The 19,567-nt window shown below is 46.7% G+C and overlaps 1 protein-coding gene across 1 annotated transcript in view; it reads right to left on the bottom strand.

The window, feature by feature from the left end:
- MYO18B (myosin XVIIIB) overlaps window positions 1–19,567 on the bottom strand; it is a 330,341-nt gene that overhangs the window by 163,532 nt on the left and 147,242 nt on the right. Inside the window, 2 exon segments of the mRNA XM_020996632.2 lie at window positions 997–1,105; window positions 1,740–1,859. Coding sequence (XP_020852291.1) covers window positions 997–1,105; window positions 1,740–1,859 — 229 coding nt within the window.

Here is a 19,567-nt window from a genome sequence, read left to right as displayed (position 1 = left end):
CAGTTTCCTCCTCTCTAAAATGGGTGACACAAGTCCCATATTCCTGGAGTTTTTGAACCCAAAATGTGACTAGGTCATATGGCGTGCTAGACTTGGCATCAGGACAATCACCAGCTCTGTTACCATGAACAAGTGAATTAACCTTTTGGGGCCTCAGTTTCTTCATCTGTAAAATGAGATGGTTAGACATGATGACCCCTAAGCCCCCATCCAGCTCTGTGGCTATAATCCTATGGGCCTAATTTAGCCCCTTTTAAACTCCATCTTACTAAATTCACCCCAATGCTGTGGTCATACAAAGTCTTCTGGAAGCATGACCATCATCCAGGGTGTTAGCTCGCCTTCCCAGCTTTGCGTCCCCTACCAAGGTGATGAGGAGGTATACTCTGTGCCTGAGCCGCTTGGCCAGACTCAGTGTCTGCTCCCTCCACTGGGCTGCTCACTGCTTTTTGTACTTCAGTGCCAGGTCTAAATGAGGCACCGCAGAAAGCTTGCTCAGGGTGACCACAGACAAAAGCACAAATAGAAAAAAATGGGAAAACCAGCCTTCTCAGGTCGTCATCACCCTATCCCACCAGCAGCCCCTCTCCACCCTCCACTCCTGCCAATGCTTCTGACATAGCTGGAACATGATTCCCTTGGGGGCTTTGACGGGAGACCACCAGGTCTGACAGGAGCTGACACCTTTCTTCCCTCTCCCTGCGCTGAGGAGTGGGAACATTCGTGACAAATCAGCAGAGATATCAGTCTGCCCATCCCTCAGCTGGTGACCTGGAGAGCCAGGGGGAAGGAAGGACTCCAGCAGCAGAGGGCCTCAGGTCCTGGCGAGGGAGGACGGGATATAGTTCTGACATTAATCAGAGTACTAGATGGACGGGGGTCCAAGGCTCCCTAAGCTGGGGCCAAGGTTGAGGAGGAAGGAGACAGCACAGCAGGGGACCATGGGGGTGACTCCTCCTTGCCACATCACACTCCTGAGGCCAACCTCCCGCTCACCTTCTCCAGAATGAGACTTCCCTGCTTCACACAATTCAATTTTCTGCTGGGCCTCCTCCAGCTGCTTCTCCACTGACCCCAAACTCTTCTGTGTTTGTTCATATTTACTCTGAAAGGGGGAAAAGGTGTCAAGATGGAAAACCAAGCTGGACAAAGAGGGCACAGACACGCTGGACCCTCGGGCCTCTCCCGCCCAAGTGATACACAAAGACCGAACAGAAGCTCCTCCATCTGTTGTTTGAAGGTCTTCGGTCACTAGCTGGCCTGGCCCTTCTCTCTCTCTCTCTCTCTCTCTCTCTCTCTCTCTCTTCTCTCTCTCTCTCCTCTCTCTCTCCCTCTCTCTCTCTCTCCAGGCTTCTTACACATTCCTCCCCTCCACTACTTCCTGTTCTCTCCCAGGACACTGCTGGCTGTGCTCCATACCCGGAATGCTTTCTCTCCTTCCTCCTGGCTCCCTTAGCTTCCCCTGCTTCCTCCAGGACTCGGCTCACACACCGCCTTCATCACGAGGCCTTTTCTAGCCCCGTCAACTACTCAGACCTCCCCTTCCATCGGCTCTGTATGAATCTTGTATCTTCCTATTTGTGGATGCATCGTCTCCCCATTCGAATGAGGGGATCTTTGAGGACATGGCCTGGCATGTGCCTGTGGACCGACTGGCTGATTGCTCAGCTTCTGACCTTGGTGTCGCCTCTGCCCTCGCCCAGATGCTAAGCCCCAGATGCACAGGCAGAGACACCCACCTTCAGCTCCTGGATCTCTCTGGAGGCCCGGAGACGCTCGGCCCGCTCGCTCTCCAGGACCCGGCAGGCCACTTCTCCTTTGAAGCGCTCATCAGAGAGCTCGGTGGTCAGGTCAGTGATCTGGGGAAGGGTCCAGGGAGAGGTGATTATAGACCACAAAAATGCCCCCCAATTTCCAAATATACATACGCACACGCAGTGCATACATGCACACCTGTGCACACACACATGTGCATACATGCACACATACACACACATACACACACACACACACACACACATACCCTCAAAATGAGAGCCTAACATCACTCAGAGATGTCTTTGGGATGGGAGGAGGGCGGAGAGAGAAGCACAGGGTTATCACATATAGGTGACTATATGTATATGGTGAGAGGCTATTTGGAGAAAACTGACAAATAATGAAAATAAGAACAACAAACAATAGTTGATAAGTATAAATGCTTTAAGGGTCACACTCTATCTCATCAATCCTCACAATAACCCTATAAGGCAGGCATTACGGGTATTATCATCCCCATTTTATGTATTGATAAGTCGAGGCCCAGATTTTCCAAGATGGAGGACTACGGGCCAGGACCCAGCTGAATATTTCTCCCAACATTTCTCTTCAAACAACTTTAAAATAGCACTTCAAGTCAAATTTTGGAGCAGCAGAGCCAACAAAAGGTCAGGGGAAGACATTTGTCCAGCCTAAGACAGCTTAAGAGGTCTGCAGGAGAGGTCTGTAACACAGGGTGGGCGCAGGCCGGGAGCATGGCAAAAGCACTAGAGGCAGGGCCTTGCAGATGGCTGGAACAGTAGGAGCAGCTTCAGGAGCTCTCAGCCCAGAAATGGTTAGGGGCTTGGACAACTGGTCAGAAAGAGATTATGGGAGACCCTTTCCTGGCACAGGGTGCAGCTGGTGCTGACTGACAATTCTATTGCCTGTACACGGACAGGTCTGTGTTACGGTTCCAGGATGCAGAAAAGCGTTTGCAATCATTCACAAGGGAGGAGGGGCCCTGGTCACAGTTCCAGGACCTAGATGTCATGTTTCAAAAAATTAAAAAGAAAAATCTGCCTTGTTATCATAGATCCAGAGAGTAAAATAGATATTGAAAGAATCCACTGATCACCTCCTGAAAGAGATCCCCAAATGAAAACTCCCAAAAGTATTATAGCCAAATTCCAGAGCTCCCAGGTAAAGGAAAAAATATTGCAAGCATCCAGAAACAATTCAAGTATCATGGAGCCACAGGCAGGATCACACAAGATTTAGCAGCTTTCACTTTAAAGGAGCAGAGGGCTTGGATTATGATATTACAAAGCAACTACATGACCTATGCAGCAAAACTGAGTATAATCCTTCAGGGGGAAATGGGTACTTAATGAAATAGAAGATTTTCAAGCATTCCTGATGAAAATACTAGAGCTAAATAGAAAGTTTTATATTCTAAAAGGGGACTCAAGAGAAGCATAAAAAGGTGAACAGGAAAAAGTAACCACAAGGCTCTCAATAAAGTTAAACTGTTTATATTCCTATGTGGAAAACAGATGCAGGTAATTCCTAAGAATGTCATCGTTATTAGGGCTGTTAGAAGGCGCGTACACAGACAGAGGACATGTGTGTGTCCATTGTGTTGGGATGATCTCCAAAACAAAAGAATATAGGGGTGAAAAAGAGGGATGCACTGGGAGAAGGGGGAAGGGAGAGGTAGAATGGGGCAGATTTTCTCACATAAAGAAGAAGCACAAGGAAGAGCTTTTATAGTGGAGGAGAAAATAGGAGGAAGGTGGCAGGCAATGCTTGAACTTTGCTCTCATAGGAATTGGTTCAAAGAGGGAAGAATATATGTGCATATTTAGCTGGGTATAGAAATGTAACTCACCCAGTAAGGAGATAGGAGGGGAAGGAATAGAAGGAGATAATAAGGGGAAGAGAGGATTAGGGGAGGCTGGGGTCAGAAGCAAAACAGACTTTTGAGGAGAGACAGGATAAAAAGAGAGAAGGGAACACAGAAAAAAAAAAGTAGGATGGAGGGAAATACACACTTAGTCATCTTAACTGTGAATGTGAATGGGATGAACTAACCCATAGAATGGAAGTGGATAGCAGAATGCATTAGAGATCAGATTCTAACAACATGTTGTGTACGAGAGACACACTTGGTACAGAAAGACACACAGAATTGAAATGAAAGGTTGGAGCTAAGTCTATTCTGCTTCAGCTGAAGTGAAGAGGGCAGGGGTGGCAGTCATGATCTCAAAGCAAAGCAAAATCAAAATTAGACCTAATTGAAAGAGATAATCAGAAAAGTTACATTTTGCTTAAAAGGTACCGTAGACAATGAAATAATATAAAGAATTATAACAAATTTCTCTGATAAATTTTATCGGTTCTCAGTCAAATTTATAAAAATAAGAGTCATTCCCCAACTGATAAATGGTCAAAGGATATGAATGTGTAGTTTTCAGAAAAAGGAATCCATGTTACCTATAGTCTTATGAAAAAAATGCTCTAAATCGCAATTGATTAGAGAGGAAGAAACTAAAATAATTCTGAGGTATCACCTTATACTTATCAGAAATGACAAACGTGGGAGTGGATGAGAGAAAATAGGTACATTAATGAATGATTAGTGGAATAATAAAGTGGTCCAGCTATTCTGGAGAACAATCTGGAATTATGCCCAACCATGCTTATTCTTTGATCCAGCAATACCATTAGTAGGTCTGTACCCCCAAGGAGATTTTTTTAAGAAGGGAAAAGGGACCTATATGTACAAAAATATTTATAGCATTTCTTTTTTGTTGTGGCAAAGAATTAGAAATGGAGGGGATGCCCATCAGTTGGGGAACGGCTGAACAAGTCATGGCCAATGATGGTGGAGTACCCTTGTGCTATAAGAAATGATGAGGGAGGTGGTTTCAGAAAAAACACGGCAAGACCTATTTGAACTGATGCAAAGTAAAGTGAAAAGAAGTGGGAGATCATTGCGCACAGTAACAGCAATGTTACTGTGATTTGCCCCAGCTCATATAGCTAGTAAGTGTCAGAGGTAGGAAATAAATCAAGATCTCCTGGCCTATACCACACCGTAGTGCCTCTCTCCACCAACCAATCAATATGCATTTATTAAGCACTCACTGTGTGCCAAGGACTGGAGTAGCTCCTGGGAATACAAAATAAAAAAGAAGACCATGCCCATCCTCAGGAAGATTATGTATTGTTGGGAAAAACTATATATGTGTATGTGTATGTGTATGTATATACATACATGTACGTGTATATGTATATTATATATTTATATATGACTTTAAGACCCACCCCATCAATGACCTCTAAGACTCATCCCCAGCAATGACCTCTAAGATCCACCTCCAACGATGCTCTCCAAGACCCATCCCCAGCGATGACCTCTGAGACCCATCCCCAGCGATGACCTCTGAGACCCATCCCCTACCAAGCCCCAAGGTGCTCACTTCTATGAACTTTCTCACTTCTTCCCCAGCTCATCTCCTCTGTTTCTGAGCAGCTCTCACTGGTTGGGAGTTTTCTAGGACATCAAGCCTCTTAGCAGCCTCTACCCAGTGTTCTTGGTGCTGACCACAAAGGCCAAACACAGCCAGCCACAGATTCATAGGCTGTCGGAGCTGGAAGAAACCTCAGAGATCAGCTACCTCAGCTGTTCAACAACCCGGAGGTCCCTCAAGGCCACGCAGGTGACTGTGGATCCCCACACACCCCCTGCCTCCTCAGATGCCATATTTAGGGAAAAGGAAGGGATTTATATAAACAAAGGTAGGCATTGGAAGAATGAGGAAGGGTAGTGGGGGAGGGGAAGAAAGAGGAGAATCTGAACTTGCAGAGGCCTCAAATGTCCATGCACATTTAAACGTAAAGCTCACAAACCCTTGAAGCAATCAGAGTTCCTGCCAGCCCCCACCTCCCTCCACCTTGCAAAGGTTAATTCTCCAGACCTCCACGTCCTCCCAGCTATTCCCAGATGAAAAAGAACCAGTCTAGCTGTGCCACTAATTATGTTCACCAGGTCTGTAAACAGGCCTTCTTGATGTGATCAAGGGCGGCCCCATGCTGTCTCTTTAGAGGGACAATCAAGGCAGGAGGCTGCTGACCGAGGTTGGGAATGGTGCTCAGGGCCACAGGGAGTAATGAGATGCCACTGTGCTGAGCCCGGGGCACCTTTTGTGCACTCTCTTGCTCCTTCCCTAGCTCATCTCCTCTACTTCTGAGCAGCTCTCACTGGTTGGGAGTTTTCTCTGACATCAAGCCTGAATATGGCTCTTAGCAGCCTCCACCCAGCATTCCTGGTTCTGCCCACTAGGGCCAGTCACACATTCACAGGCTGTCAGAGCCAGAAGGAACCTGGGAAACTAACCTAACTCCTCTTCAGCGTCCCTGAGAAGGGAGCGGTCAACCCCTCCAGACAGAGAGAGAGAGAGGCCTCTGTATATTTTTGAGAGCTCTCATTTTAGAAATTGTTTCCTAACCTATAGCTTAAATATTCCCCTTTTGTCAAGGAATGGAGGAAGGAAGGAAGGAGGGAAGGAGAGAGAAGGAAGGAGAAGGAAGGAAGGAAGGAAGGAAGGAAGGAAGGAAGGAAGGAAGGAAGGAAGGAAGGAAGGAAGGAAGGAAAGAAGGAAGGAAGGAAGGAAGGAAGGAAGAAGAGAAGGAAGGAGGGAAGGAAGGAAGGTCCTATGATTTGGTCCAATACTCTACTACGCCAAGATCATTTTGGTTCCTGACTCTGACATGTTATGTGTTCAATGCCCTTCTCAGATTCTGCCATCTGCCCACTTAATGAGCATACTGCCTATGCCTTTATTCAAACAGTAACAAGCACATACACCCATACCAAGCCAAACCCAAATCCCTGTGGCCCTCTATTCAAGACCTCTGAAGCTGACAAGGGACCTTTTCCTACCCTACCCAGCTGGATGGTGTGGCGTGGGAGAAAGTCACAGCCACTCTCCCAATTACCATGTTATTTATAGGTTCCCATAGGCAGAGAAGGAAGAAGGGGGAAAGGGAAGGGCGGGGGGAGGAAGAAGTGTTAAGTGCCAGTCATGTGCCAGGCACTGTGTTAAGTGCTTTACAAACATTGTCTCACTTGATTTAATTTGAGGAAGCAGAATTCAACAACTGCCCAATGTAATAAGCATTTTGAACCATCATTTGGGGAAGGTGAGGTGTTAGGTATACAAAGACAAAGATGAAACCATCCCTCCTTTCATTCAACTTGGAAGAGAAAATAAATCCAAAAGAAATAGATACGCAGAGCAGTAGTCAATGGATTGCTTTGGGGACCACAGCCAGATGACTTTCAGTCCATTATCTGTTTTTTCCTCAGGTTATGGGCATACAGAGGTAGAATGGTGAATAGAGAGCCTGCCTCAAAGCCAATAAGACCGTAGGTCCAAGTATTGGGACCAACACATACTGGCCATGTCACCCTGGGCAAGTCACCTATGCCCTCGGTGGTCTTGTCTACTCTCAAAGGTTTAGATGGACTCCCCCCAGCTCTACCAATGAAACCACATGTACAGTGCCTAATTCTTATAGGTCTAAGAGTTAGTGCCAATTGCCACAGCTGGTCTACTAGGAAAATGTGTCTCACCAGTGAGATGGGGAAAACGCTAGATTTGGGGTACAAAGGCCTGGCTCTGCCACTGACTGGCTGTGTGACGTACTATTGGTAACTACTTTAAACTCCCTTTTTCATCATCTACAAAATGGGAATAATAATCCTCATGCTCCCACTCCACTGGTTGGCTGTTAGGGGCAGTGCGTGTAAGCTTTAAACTGGGAGAGAAATAAAGATGCTCACTAGTCATACAGGTGACCTTGGGTAAATCATTTCCCTGTAGTAGGCCTTGGCTACCTCCTTTGTAAATTAAAGGCTTGGCTGATCTGGCCTCTGAGGACCCTTCCAAGCTCTAAATCCCACAATGCCCCTACAGCATGCCGCCGCCATGCCAGCAAGGTCCAGATCCCAGGGAGGCTTGGCTCCAGGCAGTTTCACTTTCAAATACATGTCAACACGTATTAATTATTTTATTAATATTAATTATTACACATAATTAAAACATGATCATTCCCAATGAAAACATGGGGTAAGTCTTGTGTATCAAGGAAATTGCCCAAATCTCCCCCCCCCACTTCCCCTCCTCTCCTGCAAAACGGCATTAATCAAAGATTTCTGTATTGTGTTCTATCTGCTTTGGCCAATTAGCACGAAATTTAATTTGTGCTCATCAGCCTGAGCAATGGGAACACAAAATTAATTTAAGGCATGAATTTTAAGTTGCACAGTGAACATGAACAGAGCCAAAAAGGGGAAGAAATGGCCCCCACCCCTTTTCCATCCCTAAGAGCTGCAGGAGAAAACAGAGGCAAGTGACCTTGACCTTCCCGGGCCCCCTAACCCTCAGCCCCACCCTGCAGGTGGTGCGGCATTGGAAGTGAGCTTCCCAGGCATAAAGAAGAGGTGGGCAGCCTGCCGTGGAAGAGTGAGGGGACACTGTCCCGGGAGAGAGCATAGGAGGACTGCAAAATCAACAGCCAATTAAATGAGCCAGAAGCCCTTTGTTTTCCAACCGGGGAATTGTTTCTGCAGGTTTCTTAAGGGCCAATTAGCCCTGAATGATCAGATGGGCAGACTTCACACGCTATTTGCCAAACAGGAAGGGCCGTTCCTCAGTTAAGCACTGATGATAACCAAGGGCCTCTGAGTGAGCTCGGAGGGATGTGGGAATGAAGGGTTATAATTGCGGAATATTACAGCCTGGATGGATCTTAGCCACAATCTGCCCTAGCCCTCTCCTTTTACAGAGAGGGAAGCTGGGGTCCAGGGAATGGAAGGGATTGTTTAGTGTCCCGCAGTGACCAGATTTGGGGCCACACTGGGGTCTCCCTCCCATGCCAGCCATTTGTCACAGGCACATTCAGCCTTGACTGGCCTTTTGCATTCAGTTCCAGCTCAGATGGATTTATTCAGCACTCTTTACTCTGTTTGGAGATCATGCAGTCAGGGGCTATTCGTGGGGGGATAATTGAGAGCTTACTGAAGTCAAAGGCTGTAGACATCTGAAATTGCCTGACTGGGGGAGGTTAGAGAGCTGGCCTCAGAGTCACCAAGACCTGGATTCGGGTCTTGCCTCTGAAATAGACTGACAGGGTGACCCTGGCCAAGTCACTTCACTTCTTCTTCCTTGTCCACCAGGAAATTAAAAACATCAAGTTGCAGATCTGCATTGGTAGAGGGAGATCCCTATACTGAGTCAGAAATCCAGGCCAAAAGAACAAAATCCTGCCTGGGCCGAGGAGAAATAATGCCGTGTTGTCCAGGGAGGCTTTGTTTAATATCTGTGGGCTTTCTGTTCTGTTTAGTAGGAAATTAAGGGATATTGACGATTTTTTTTTAAGGGAACAGGTCCTCTAAGCGGTTTCTACAAGAAACTGCAGAGATTTATTATGAGACCTTGGTCAACTGAATTCTCTCTGGGCCCTAGTTTTATAAAATTCAAGACTGGACCAAATGTCAAATGTAGCTCTGATATCAGGAGGTGCAGTGGTTAGAGCGCTGGGTCTGGAGTCAGGAAGACCTGAGTTCAAATCTGGCCTCAGACACTTCCTAGCTGTGTGACCTTGGGCAAGTCATTTAACTCTGTTAGCCTCATTTTCCTCATCTGTAAAAAGGAGATGGCAAAACTACTCCAGTATCTTTGCCAAGAAAACCCTAAATGGGGTCATGGAGAGTAGGACACGACTGAACAAAAACAGTAAGATCGTGAGTTGTGGGATATTAGGTCTGAAGCCAGAAGGGACCTCAAAGGCAGCTGGGCAACCTCCTCATTTTATAGATGGAGAAACTGAGGCCCAAGGGACTTGCTTGCCCAAAGGCCCATAAGTAGTAAGATCAGGATTTGAACTCAGGTCTTCTGACTCCAAATCCAGTTCTCCTGTCCTGCCACCTCAGACATTCTCATTTCCAAGGTTCTTTCAAGTTGTGACATTCTAGGTTATAACAGTCTCTGTTCAAATGTTATAGCTGGAAGGTTGTAGCTTTCTGCTTTGCCATTTCTTGTTGTAAAGGCTCTCCTAGCTCTGCCATTCCCTGTTCTAAGGCCCCTCCCAGCTCTGACATCCCCTGTTCTAAGGCCCCTTCCAGTTCTGACATTCCTTTCTTTTAAGGCCCCTCCTGGCTCTGACATCCCCTGTTCTAAGGCCCCTCCCAGCTCTGACATCCCCTGTTCTAAGGCCCCTTCCAGTTCTGACATTCCTTTCTTTTAAGGCCCCTCCTGGCTCTGACATCCCCTGTTCTGAGGCCCCTCCCAGCTCTGACATTCTCTAGTCTCAGGTCTTTTCTTTCTGCAGCTCAGAACTTCTGAAATTTGATGAGGCCGATTTTCTCTCAACCAATGCTTAAGTTGGTGCCTATTTTTATTAACAGGTACCTCAGACACCTATTAGCTGTGTGACCCTGGACAAATCACTTAATGTCTGTCTGCTTCAGTTTCTTCACCTATAAAATAGGAATCATAATAGGACCCACCTCAATATTTGCAAAAAGCACTTAGCACAATGCCTGACACATGGTAGATACTATATACATGTTAGCCATTATTGTTGTCATTATTAATACCTAATAACATTTTGACTTTTACCAAGAACTGTTCTTAAATTTCACTGGAAAGCTAGGTGAGAGGCAGACTGTGGAGGGCCAGGAAAGCCAGGTGGAAGAGTTTATCACTTATTTCAGAGGAGACAGCAGCTCCTCCAGCCCAAAGGGAGGCATCAAAGGAGGGCTTCATCTTACCAGAATTAACAGAGAAAAAAGAAATCAAATCCTCAGAATGCAGGCACGGCTTCCTCAAACGCTGTTTGCCCAGGATATGAATCTCAGGTCACAGCATGCCTGCAGCTGACCCTGGAGTTTACTCAAGATTTTGCAGAAACCTAGAACAAATCTCTAATATACATCCCAGCCACCAGCTGCCGGGGCCTCAGGGTGCCGATGGTTTAGGCAGAATTTCCGAGGCCACCCCTGGAATTACTCTTCGCCATGAGGCTCCCCTACCCCTACCTCGGCTCCAAACTCAGTGGTGAAAACACTTGGCTTGATTCTGATCCATGGGGCCAATTTCTTTTAAGATTCATAGCACCATATGGCAGAAAGAGAACTGCCTTAGAAGCAACAGACCCTAAGCCGACTGGCCCCAGACATTGGCTAGGCTAGGTAAACAACTCTGAGCAAGCCACTTTCCTCTCTGTGCCTCAGTTTCCTCATCTGTCAAAAGACTGAGTTGGTCTGTGGACAGTTCTGTCTCTGTGCTGTCTATTATGGCGTGCTGTGATTGCATGATTGACAGACAAAACACGGTAGGAAAAGGGTCACCAGACTGGGTTCTCGGTTTGCCTCTGAAACTGGCTGCTCAGCTGAGTGACCTTGTCTTCCTCTTCAGTCGGTGGCGAGGACATTTAGTGTGCCCCACCACCCTCATTTTTACAGCTGAGGCCCAGAGAAAGTGTAAGAACACAGACAGAATTCAAACCCAGATCCCATGACCAGAAATTAGACCTAGAGCCTGGGCCTGTACTGGGATGCCGGCTCTCAGTTTGGGAGAAGACAGAGGTCAGAGAATCAATGGCACATCCACACAAGCCTGACTGGAAAAGGGGATGAGGACCCTTCCCACTCCACCATCCTGCTCTATGGTCCCTTCTACCTCTGAAATTCTGTGTTCTAAGACCTTCCCCTCCCTGACATTCTATGTTCTAAATTCCCTTCTAGGGTCCTATATCGTGTTCTAAGATCCTCCCACTCTGACATTCCACACATTCCTCTGTCTAAGACTTCCACTCATGCTGACGTTGTGTTCTAGGACTAAACTCTCTCCCTGAACAATCCCTAAAGTTCCTCCCAGGTCTAACATTCCATGAATTAGGAGTGTCTACCCTGGGCCAGACCGCCTCCTCAGACTTCTTCAAAGCGACGTCAGGATTGTTTCCTTCACAGATGAATTTTCTGTCCTAAATCTGATGCTTGCATTTCATCTTAATGGTTTCTCTTTAGAAGTGGGGAATCATTCAGGCTAATGAGCTAGAAGGACCACTGGGCACAGACCCAGTTCCCGAAGTAAATAAGGACTGAGTGAGGACTCCTGGCATATTCTGATGTACACACACACACACACTCTCACGCACACACTCACACACACACACACCCTGCAATAGTGCCCACCAGGCTTTAGAGCTATAGGAAAGAAAAAAAAAAAGGCTGTTTTTTCTAATGGAAATGAAAGCCACCTCTTTGCCTTAGAAGGAAGATTTTACCCACACACTGGGGGAATATTTATAGCCAGCTGCCCTGGCTGCTTCTCAGCTCCTGTTTCCCTTGTCCCCAAATGAGGCCCTTAAATCACTCTGCAATAATGTTGTCTCTTTAATAAGCCTCGTCAAATGTAGTTTTCACTGATGAGACAACAAAATCAGTGGCAATGATGCTGGGACATGTTCTGTCTCCTTGCTCCTGCTGTCCATGGCTAGCTCGGGATAGTCCCCGAGTATTATTACGTGTGTTGGGGCACACCTTGCCTCGGCTGGCGGCCCAGGTTCAGCTCGCTGGCCCATCTTTTCCTGGCTGGGTGACCATAAACAATTTCTCTGGGCTGCCATTTTTTCATCTGCAAACTAGATATGATAATAGCCTGTACTGTCCACTGAAGCAAGTGATTGGGCCCCTCCTGCCTCCCAGTAATGAAGTCTAGGCTGTACAGCGGAAAGATCTCTGATGAGGGAAGAAGGGGGTGAAAGGAGAAGGGAGGGAGGGAGGGTGGGAAGGTATCTCTGAGCTCACCAATGAGTGAGGTGGGGGAAGCATGCAGGGTGGAATCAGCAGCTAAGAGGCATCATATAAGCCAGAAGGAGGAAGAGGACAAAGAAGAGAAGGCAGTGTGTTGGGAGTCAGGAGCACCTGGGCTCATTTCAAGCCTCAGAAACTTAGTAGCTGAGTGTCGCTGGTCAAGCCACTTCACCTCTGTGTGTGCCTCAGTTTCCTCTGCTCTACTGTGAAAGGGTCTGACTCAATGACCTTCACAGTCCTTTCCATTCTAAATCGAGGCTCCAGGCAGGATAGGTTGCTCGTGGGTGCTTTCCCCAGTGCCCATTTACTTAGATGCAGACATGCCATTTCTCCCAATTGAATATAAGCTCCTAGAGGGCAAGACCTGTGGTGGTTTTGCCTTTGGACCCCCAGGTTTTATGCAGGAAGATGTCCAAAGGTGGAAATGGCCTACTGTGGGAGACAGTGGCTCCCCTTCAGTGGACATCTTCACGCAGAGCAGAGAGGATTCCAGCTCAGCCTTGGAAGTCCCTCTCATCTCTGGTATGCTGTGATTCTCTAATTCAATAGGCATTCTATAAAGGCTTATTGGATGAACTTATTTCCTCCAATAAAACCCTCAAAGAAGCAATGTGGACAGAGTGTTGGAACTGGAATCAGAAAGCCCTGGGTTCAAATCCCACTTCATATACTTACTATCTGTATGAATATTGGCAAGTCAATTTCCCTGGGCCTCAGTTTCCTCATCTGCGAAATGAGGGGGTGGCCTACAAGAGGCTCTGAAAGCCCTTTCCAGTTCTCAGATTCTGTGATACTGTGAAGTTCAAGCTCTGTCTTTTTTAAGGGGAAGCTGATCCCAACTGAGATAGCTCAATTTGCAGAGAATAATCCATCAATTAATCATTAATGCATTTATTTAGCACTTCTTTTGTGCCAGGCACTGGTTGTGAGACTTTTAATGTCAGAATTAACATTCTTTGACCCACATACCCCCGATTTAGAAATGGGCTACAATGGAAAGAACACTGGAGTTGCTGTCAGAAGACCTTACTAGCTGCAAGACCACAGACAACCTCTCTGATACAGGCTCCCCACCTTGTACAATGAAGTGAATTGGATTTGCCAGTTGGGGCACTCAGATTTGGGGCTCTCAAAGGTCCCATAGAGACCTGAGCCTGAGTCTACAAAATCCTAAGCTTTGACCCAGCAGCCTAGGATGAATGGCTAGCTTAAACATCCATCCGTGAGAATGAAGTGATTGCAGCCAGTGGAGATGTGGATGGACATTCCCCGGTGGCCGCTCCTTTCCCTGCCTTCTTATCGACCGCATTAACAGAGCTAATCCTGGCCTCCGAAGGGTCAGGCTGATTGTGATCCAGGGCCTGTAATGAGAACATGTTACACTGGTATATAATTCCCCACTCCCATTACAATCTTTGTCACGAGGATGAATGGAGCTCACTGCGAGATGCTTCAGCAAGCCTCCACCGAATGTCTCTGCCGAGAGCTAATTGTACCCGGTAAAAAGCTCCACGCCTCATCCTTCACTTTGGGTGAGCAGACTTCTGACACTTTAATTAGGCTGCAGTTGGGGATGGGACTGAGGAGCAAAGGTAGAGCAGAGAGAAGGGGAGCTCTCCAGAGAGGGTGAGCGGAGCACGCAGGGCCCCCTGGGAAAGAAGGAGACCCCAGAACCGAGAAAGCAATCGACTCAGTGATGTCAACAGGAACAATGAAAATCGAAATCGAAGGGGGTGTGATTATCATGACCGAGCCTAGCTCCAAAGGAGAGAGATGAAACAGTGCCTTACTTGCCCCTTTACAAGGCAGTGGAACACTGCATGCACCGAACTCAGTTAATACGTTGGTTAGTTTTGGTGACCTGCTATTGGGGCAGCCAGGTGGTATGGTGGATGGAACACCAGGTCTGGAATCAGGAAGATCTGAGCTCAAATCCGGACTCAGACACTTACTAGCTGTGTGACCCTGGGCAAGTCACTTCACCCTGTTTGCCTCAGTTTCCTCATCTGTAAAATGAGCTGGAGAAGGAAATGGCAAACCATGCCAGTATCTCTGTCTAGAAAACCCCAAATGGGGTCAAGAAGAGTCAGACACAACTGACCAACAACTGTTTTTCCTCTTTTTTTATTCTTCATAACAAAGTATAGCTCTCAGATCTCTTATCCCAGTTTGGCCTCTGCGAGACTGTAAGCCTCAATCAGGAAGGACAAGGCCCAGTCAAGCAGACAGGTTCATCAGCCAATCAACCTGGCATTTTTAAAGCCCCTACTATGTGCCAAACACTGGGTTAGGTGTGGAGGACTCAGATGCAAAAGGGAAATAGTCACTGCCCTCAAGAAGCTTACCCTCTACATCTGAGGCCATTGTGTCCTTAGGAACTTTAGACCATGACTGAACAGAGCTAATAGAAATGATCAATCGTGGGCGCAGCTAGGTGGGCAGTGTGGATAGAGCACCAGCCCTGGATTCAAGAGGACCTGAGTTCAAATCTGGCCTCAGACACATAACACTAGCTGTGTGACCCTGGGCAAGTCATTTAACCCCACTGCCTAGCCCCCCCAAAAAAAAAAAACCCAAAACAAAACAAAACAAAAAGAGAAAGAAATGATCAATCATTCTCTTGACATGCCATTTTTGTATTATGGACTGATATTTTGACAGTTTGGTTAAGCCTAAAGACAGAATAATGGTTTTAAGTATATAACATAAAATACCTTTAATTACAAAGGAAACCAATTCTATTGAAATACAGCTATCTATCTGAACTTGTTTTTAAATATATTATTATTTAATGTATTTATTTTAGAATGTTATTTTTAACTATATATGCATTATAGATAGAGATATATAAACAAGTTTCTGGACTCCAGGTTAAGACCCCCTGATCTTTTTTTCATCTTCACTCTTCATCAATGTTCAGTCTGCTCATCTCTCCCTAGAATAAAGGACTGAGTCACCTTATCACCACCGAGAGAAGCAAAATCAATTCTCTCTTTGGTCGAGCAAATCATGGCCTGACCCAAACGAAGGAACCAGCCTTAATCATCAATCACGGGTCCAGGGCTCAGTCCCAGTGGCTCCCTCAGCAGCTGGTAGCGCGGCTGCTCCTAGCCCAGACTAATCCTATCAATTGCTCCCATGCTGGAGCTTCAAGGTTGACCAAATATCCCTTCATCACAACAACTCTGTGTAGTGGCTCCTGCCAGGAGCGTTACCCCCTTTTAGATGAGGAAACTGAGACTCAGAAAGGTTTGGTGACTTGCCCATGGCCCTCAATATAGATTTTGAGCTAGAAGAGACCCCCAGAAATGATGGCATCTGACCCCCTCATTTTATAGATGAGGAGACTGAACCTCTGAGAATAAGTAACCTGCCCCGATCACACAGATAGTGTCGAGGCAGGATCTGAACCCAAGCCTTCTTCCCGACTCCGTGTGCAGCACCCTATCCACTCCACAGGCTGCCCTACTGGTCATTGGATTTTGCCTGAATTTGTTCTGTCCCGTCTTTTCTTGGCAGATGACGAAGCAAAGCAGATGAAACCTTCCCAAATCCATCTCTGTCCTTAAATTTCCACCCACCATCACTCATACATCAAATCTACTGCCTTTGGATTTAGGATCATTCTCATTCCCAGGGACCACGAAGCTGTTGGCTTCTGGGGAGGGCAGCAAGGCTTCCCAGCCGAGTGCCCGCAGGCTTTCCCTGCTCGTCCTTCTCATGGATCACGTCAGCAGATGCAGCTTGGGGGCAGGCATAGCCATGACCCAAAAGGCACCCGAAGGGCTTGGTGCACCCATGAAGAAGGGATGGGAGCACGGAGGGCAGGAGCCAGGCCGGGTCCTGCCTTCCCCGCAAAGCCATCCTGGACTCCTCTGACCTCATTTTCCCTGACCTCTCCCTCCTGCAAACCTCTATGACAGTTGTCACCTGGACCAGCCAGTGCAGCACTGAATTCTGCAATGCCAAGGACTGTCTCATGCTCGAGTTAGCATGACACAATTGGAGAAGGGAAAAAAAAGCCTGGGATTGGGTGGAGAAGGACCTGGGTCAAGCCCTACTCTGTCACTACATTAGGCAAGGCACTTGATTGTTCTGGGCCTCAGTTTCCTCCTCTGTAAAAGGAGGGGGTTGGACTAAAGGTTCCTGAGGGTCCTTCCGGCTCAAGACCTATTATACTGTGTGTGTGTGTGTGTGTGTGTGTGTGTGTGTGTGTGTGTGTGACCTTGGACAGGTCATTTCCCATTCCCTACACCTCTCTTTCCTCCTTCCTAAAATGTAGGAGTCAGGTGCCTCCTGCCTCTAAATCTATGCTCCTGTGATCTTTTGAGCAGATAATATCTGAGCTTCCTCCCTGAGGATGCAGCACTTGGAAATTCACATTCAACCACATCATAAAGGATGGTCACTTAATCTTGGGTCAAGAAGAACAGGGACCCTGCGCCTCCTCCCCTGCACTGAAATTAATCAATCAATAAGCAATGATTAAGTGCCTACTAGGTGGCTCACTGGACTAGGCACTGGAGATACCCCTGCCTTCAGGAAGCTTACACTCTAATGATGTACTTTCTCCTCATTCCCCATGGGCTCCTAGGGATGGCAGCAGAACCTAGAGGCTGATGATGAGAAAGCTACCTCACCTGATTCTAAATTGGCTGCCTTAGTGGCTTCCTGCCTACTAAACCTAAGAAACAAGCCTTTGAAGGGGAAGGACATCCTTTCATTGAAACCTAATTCTATCTCACTGCCAGAGGATATTCCCCAGCAGGAAACCTCTTTCTACCAACGCAGAGGGACACTCACTATGGGCATGTTGGGCTCAAAGAGAAGCCTGGGGCACAGAAAGGTTACAGGACCCGAGTCAGGTCACACAGCCCAGATTTCTCAGGCATGGAACCTGACACCAGGTCTTCCTGACTCCAGTGCTATCCAACCACTCTACCTCTCAGTGAAACAATATCAGTGACGTGAGAGACCTGGTGCTCAAAATAAAATCATTCGAAGCAATGATGTCTTGTACATTTGAAGCTCTCTAGAGTGTTTTACTCAGCACAATCCTATCAATCAACCAATCAATCAACAAACTTTCAGCTAAATAATCATCTTTTTCCAGGCACTGGGCTGGGCCTTTGGGATCTAAAGTCTAAACCAAAATTAAAATAATCTCTACCCTCAAGGAGCTTAAATCTATTGGGAGAAATAACATATGCATATGTAAGGATAGTCAAATACATATTTATTTATACATTACATATTAGGTTATATATTTACATATTCATATATACATATGCATGCATATATTCATATATCCATATACAGAGAGATGTGAGAGACCAAGAGATGGGAGAGAAAGATGACCGAGACAGAAAGACAGAAGAGAGAGGGAGAGAGACAGAGACAGAGACAGAGAGACAGACAGAGACAGAGACAGAGACAGAGACAGAGACAGAGACAGAGACAGAGACAGAGACAGGACAGAGAGAGAGAAAATATAAAGTCATTTCAGGGCAGAGGTACTAATAGCTGCTTATGAACTAGCTGTATCACGAACATAATGAGCACTAATTTTTAGATTTGCCAATTGAGGTTAAGAGAGAAACGACTTTCACAAAGTCACCCAGGTAATAATTGTTAAAGTCAGGACTCAGACCCAGTCCTTCCCACCATGAGGTCCTAGTGCATCTCAGCCCCACAAAGGGTGGACACACAGCGAGTACTCCAGTAGTTGCCAACAGCTGAAGCCCCTAATGCAATCTTGTCCTTAAATCCCCAGAATGACGCCCAATACTATCCCTCTTCTCCTCCTTCCAAACTTCCTAAATTCAGAACTCCATGCTACTGTCCCCACACCCGCCTGGGATGTTCCCCCTCTTCATCTTTGCCACCTGGAGTGGTTAGCATCCTGTGGAGCCCCATTGAGGTGCCCCTTCTTACATGATGCCTTCCCAGATCTCTCCCATTACCTGAGTTTTCTCTCTTCCAAAATTATCTAGTATATCCTTGTCTAGAACTGTTTTCCATCTTTGGCTTCATTTCCCCAGCACCCAGCACAGTGGCCTATACATAGGGGGTATTTAGTAAACTCTCTTTGGAGCATGAATAGAGCTGTAGAAATGGGTGGTGAGAGAGCCTAGCTCTGCAGTTTCATTGATTCCACTATGGGCACAGTGGTTTACGCCAATCCCAGACCTTTAAATGGGAGAGACAGAGGCAGAGGCAGAGAGACAGAGGGATAAACAGACACAGAAGGAGAGGGAGACAAGGGATGAGGGTTACAATATCACTCTGGTCAGTGCTTAGCCATCTTTGCTTTGGATTCACCATCCTTACCATCACCTTTTGTAGAATCACAAAATCACTAGAATGTCAGGTTCTTAGGGTAGCTAGGTGATGCAGCGGAAAGAAGCGCTGGGCTTAGAGTCAGGAAAACTCATCTTCCTGAGTTTGAATCCAACCTTAGACACTTCCCAGCTGTGTGACCCTGGGCAAGTCGCTTAGCCCTGTTAGCCTCAGTTTCTTCATCTGTAAAATGAGCTGGAGAAGGAAATAGCAAACCACTCCAGTACCTTTGCCAGGAAAACCCCAAATGGGGTCACAGAGAGTTGGACATGACTGAAACAACCGAAGAACAACAAATAACCTCAAGAATTGTCTTTCTACTTGTATTAGAATCCCCAGCACTTAGTCCAAGGTTTCACACACAGTAGGCACTTAATGAATGCTCGTTTCCTTCCATCCTTGAAAGGAACCTAACTGTCCAGCTACTACAACTCAGACCTAAAATGGAAACTTCCTTATGATATGTGTGAGGAGTGGTCAACAGGCAGCTGTTTGAAGAACTCTGGTGATAGGGTATCCACTACCAGTGAGGCGGCTCATCCCATTGGTGGCCAGCCCTAGTTGTTAGGAAGTTTTCCATGAAATCCAACCTAAATTGGTCTC

This window comes from Phascolarctos cinereus, unplaced genomic scaffold, assembly GCF_003287225.1.
Source record: "Phascolarctos cinereus isolate Bilbo 61053 unplaced genomic scaffold, phaCin_HiC Scaffold_4;HRSCAF=312, whole genome shotgun sequence".
Taxonomy (NCBI): domain Eukaryota; kingdom Metazoa; phylum Chordata; class Mammalia; order Diprotodontia; family Phascolarctidae; genus Phascolarctos; species Phascolarctos cinereus.
The sequence above is the reverse complement of the archived record's forward strand: the minus strand, read 5'-3'. Positions and strand labels throughout refer to the sequence as shown.